The sequence below is a fragment of the Centrocercus urophasianus genome, unplaced genomic scaffold, assembly GCF_019232065.1.
Source record: "Centrocercus urophasianus isolate 14NV4802_14NV808 unplaced genomic scaffold, USGS_Curo_1.0 seq_912, whole genome shotgun sequence".
NCBI lineage: Eukaryota > Metazoa > Chordata > Aves > Galliformes > Phasianidae > Centrocercus > Centrocercus urophasianus.
This window is the reverse complement of record NW_024885547.1, coordinates 50,083-52,821: the sequence shown is the minus strand read 5'-3', so window position 1 is coordinate 52,821 and position 2,739 is coordinate 50,083. Positions and strand designations below refer to the sequence as shown.

Genomic DNA, 2,739 nt, shown 5'->3' with positions numbered 1-2,739 from the left:
GGGGGTTGGAGCTTCGTGATCCTTGAGGTCCCTTCCAGCCTGGGCCATTCTGTGATTCTGTGTAACAGCACTTAGATGGAAGCAGATGGCTTCAGGGCTCTTCCATTTTTGGGACCATGCTCCGAGTGAGGAAGTGCTTGCAAACATTAATCCCACCTCAGTTAAGAGAGCAAATGCAAGCCTCAAGCCGAGCTCCCATTTCAACTGGAAGATACCCATGAATATTTTATTTTTAAAATAAAAGCTGTGGAGGCCTTTTGAGCAATGGAGCTTGTGGGTGGAAGTATTCTGGTTAATTAGAGGGTGTTGTGGAAGATGTATATAACTTACAGCTCCTTAGTCATTGTTTTTAAATATAGCACTGTCTTAACGCCGGAGCTCCGCCGCAGCGGCTGGGTGTGTGGATGGCAATGCTTCTCAGCAGGTTCAATTCAGGGGGCGTAGCACAGGCTGTAAAAATACTCTGTGCTCAGTCAGACGTTGGGGGAGCTGCCCTGGCTGGGTGCTGGGGAGGAGTGGTGGTGGTGGTGATGGTGGGGAGGGGGTCCTCCGTGGAACCGGGGAACTGCAGTGAGGGCACAAAGCGTGGGGAGGTGTGGGGCTGTGCGTGGAGCCAGGCCGAGCACTGTGTGCATTCAGGGCAGTGGAAGCCAGGCAGGTCCAAAGCATCATCTGGTATGTTTTATTTTCTTTTTATTTAAATGAGGGAAATAAGAAGTCTGGCTTGTGGTTCTGCAAACTACAAACCCTCTGCTGTCTGGGATGAGGTCCTGCCTGGCTCTGCCCGCTTGCCCATAGGAGCAGTGCCATTGGTGCTGTGTGAACCCCACAGTCCTCCCTGCAGCAGCACGGTGGTCACCGAGTCCAAAAGCACGCGTTAACGTTGGCTGCAAACAAAGCCCCTCTGCTGGAGGTCACTGCTGTGCTGTGCTCGGGGTGAACTCCTGTGTGGGTTTAGGGTTTGTTCCAGGGGAGGAAAACGCTGACCTTCATTCATTGGTATTCCTGAGAGTGGCTCATCAGTGGGAATTAATGATTGTAAAGGCACCGATCGTAACACGGCGTGGTGGAAGAAAAGGAGGAGGCACCATTTCCAGCAACGTGCAGCTGCCAGAAACGCTGGTCTTAGAAAATCATCTCCCCGAGAGCTCTGAGACCCTGCGAGCATCCATCCACAGCCCCACCGCCGCTACGGAAATGTGCAGAGCCAAAGAGGAGCACAGGGGAGGGCGGGCAGCGGTTGGGAGAGAGGCTGCGGTGGGCAGGAAGGGGTGGGAGAGGGGCGGGGGGACGGGAGGGAGCTGCCGTGAGTCGGGGGCACGCGCAGCATCGCAGCCGGGCTGAGCCGCACAGCGCCGGGAGACGCCGAGCTCCAGAGATGTCTCTCTCCAACCAGCAGCCCGCTGCCCTGTCTGAATACAGCCAGCTGTGCAAGGGCAAGACTGAGAGCTTCTCGGAAGCTTTCCGCTGCATGGAGACCCCGAAAGACTTCGGGAAAACGGAATTCGAATGGCAGAGGACGGAGGGGAAGCTGAATGAGATTGGCTTGAATGTGAACTCGGGGGGACCGATGAAGGACGGGCTGGTTAAGAACGCCGGTTTCACGGATGAGGACAAGCTGTGCTTCTTTGAAGGCAAATTAGACAAAGAGCTAAAAATAGCTCAGAAAGACAAAAGAGAAATTGAGGTGCAAGGCAAAGCGTATCAGGCGGCTGCGGGTCACCTTGAGAGCTGGTCTTTGATCGCCGACGCGTTCCCTTCGGCCGAGGGGAGCTTTGCAAACCCCAAAACGACCGATTTCCACGTGGGGCCAACAGGAGCTGAGAAACCGTGCCCTGGGCTGGGCAAAACCACAGCCATCACCGACCAGGAGAAGGCAGCCGGGAGGGCCGGCGTGGAGAGCCGGAGCCAGGCAGAGCCCAGCCCTCTGTCTGTGCCGGGGAGCGATCCCGGTAAGAGCACCAAGGAGCAGGAGGTCAGCGTCTGGAACCCCAATTTCCACCCTGTCCTGCCTAATGATTCGGGCAGTAAAGAAGCAGCCGTGAAAAAAGATGGAGCCCCCAGCTATTGTGTGGTCGGGGTGGTTAATGACAACTATGTGCAGAGTGGATTTCCTTCTTCCTCGACCGCCGCGAAGATGGAGCCCCCAACCACCACTGTCGAGCTGGCACAAGATGACTCCAAAAGTCACTTCAGTAACGCTGCCGAGATGGAGGAAGAGATGGAGGAAGAGATGGAGGAGAAGCTGAGCTGTGCAGACGATGGTTTTCTGAACAGAGCTGCCCAGCAAAGGAAGGCGATGAGGCGTGCCATGTCCGAGTGCTCGCACTTGTCCGTGCCCCTAACCCTCAACCTGGCTGACAAGTACCCGGAGCCGGTGCTCCGCGAAGACGTGGCCACCGGGCTGCTGTCCCCCAGCAGCAGCCTGAGCCAGTGCTCCAGCCCCACGGCCAGGAAGCAGAGCGCTGCCATCAAGAGGTCAATGACGGTGGCAGAAGAGCAGGCGGCCGGCGTCGGGTTGGGCACAGAGCTGCCCAGTTTGGTGATACGGGAGCACCCCGAGTGCGCGGCCGAGGAGCCGAGCTCCAAGAAGAAAGAGGAGCGCGGCGGGGTGGGCAGGAAGGAGCTGAGCAGCCCCAGTGCGTATCACAGCAAGCTGGAGCAAATCCCTGAGATGGGCTGCCTCGACAGAGGGAGGGAGGAGGGGAAGGGGGAGAAGAGAGATGCCACCGGGGGAGC

General features: G+C 57.4%; 1 protein-coding gene across 1 annotated transcript; it reads left to right on the top strand.

The window, feature by feature from the left end:
- Positions 1-1,342: 1,342 nt before the first annotated feature.
- On the top strand, positions 1,343-2,689 carry LOC122171694 (the record flags this gene model as incomplete). The annotated part of the gene is made up of 1 exon (XM_042839428.1): positions 1,343-2,689. A coding segment is annotated over exon 1 (1,311 nt), but the record flags the coding sequence as incomplete, so codon positions are not given.
- Between the last annotated feature and the right edge of the window lie 50 nt (positions 2,690-2,739).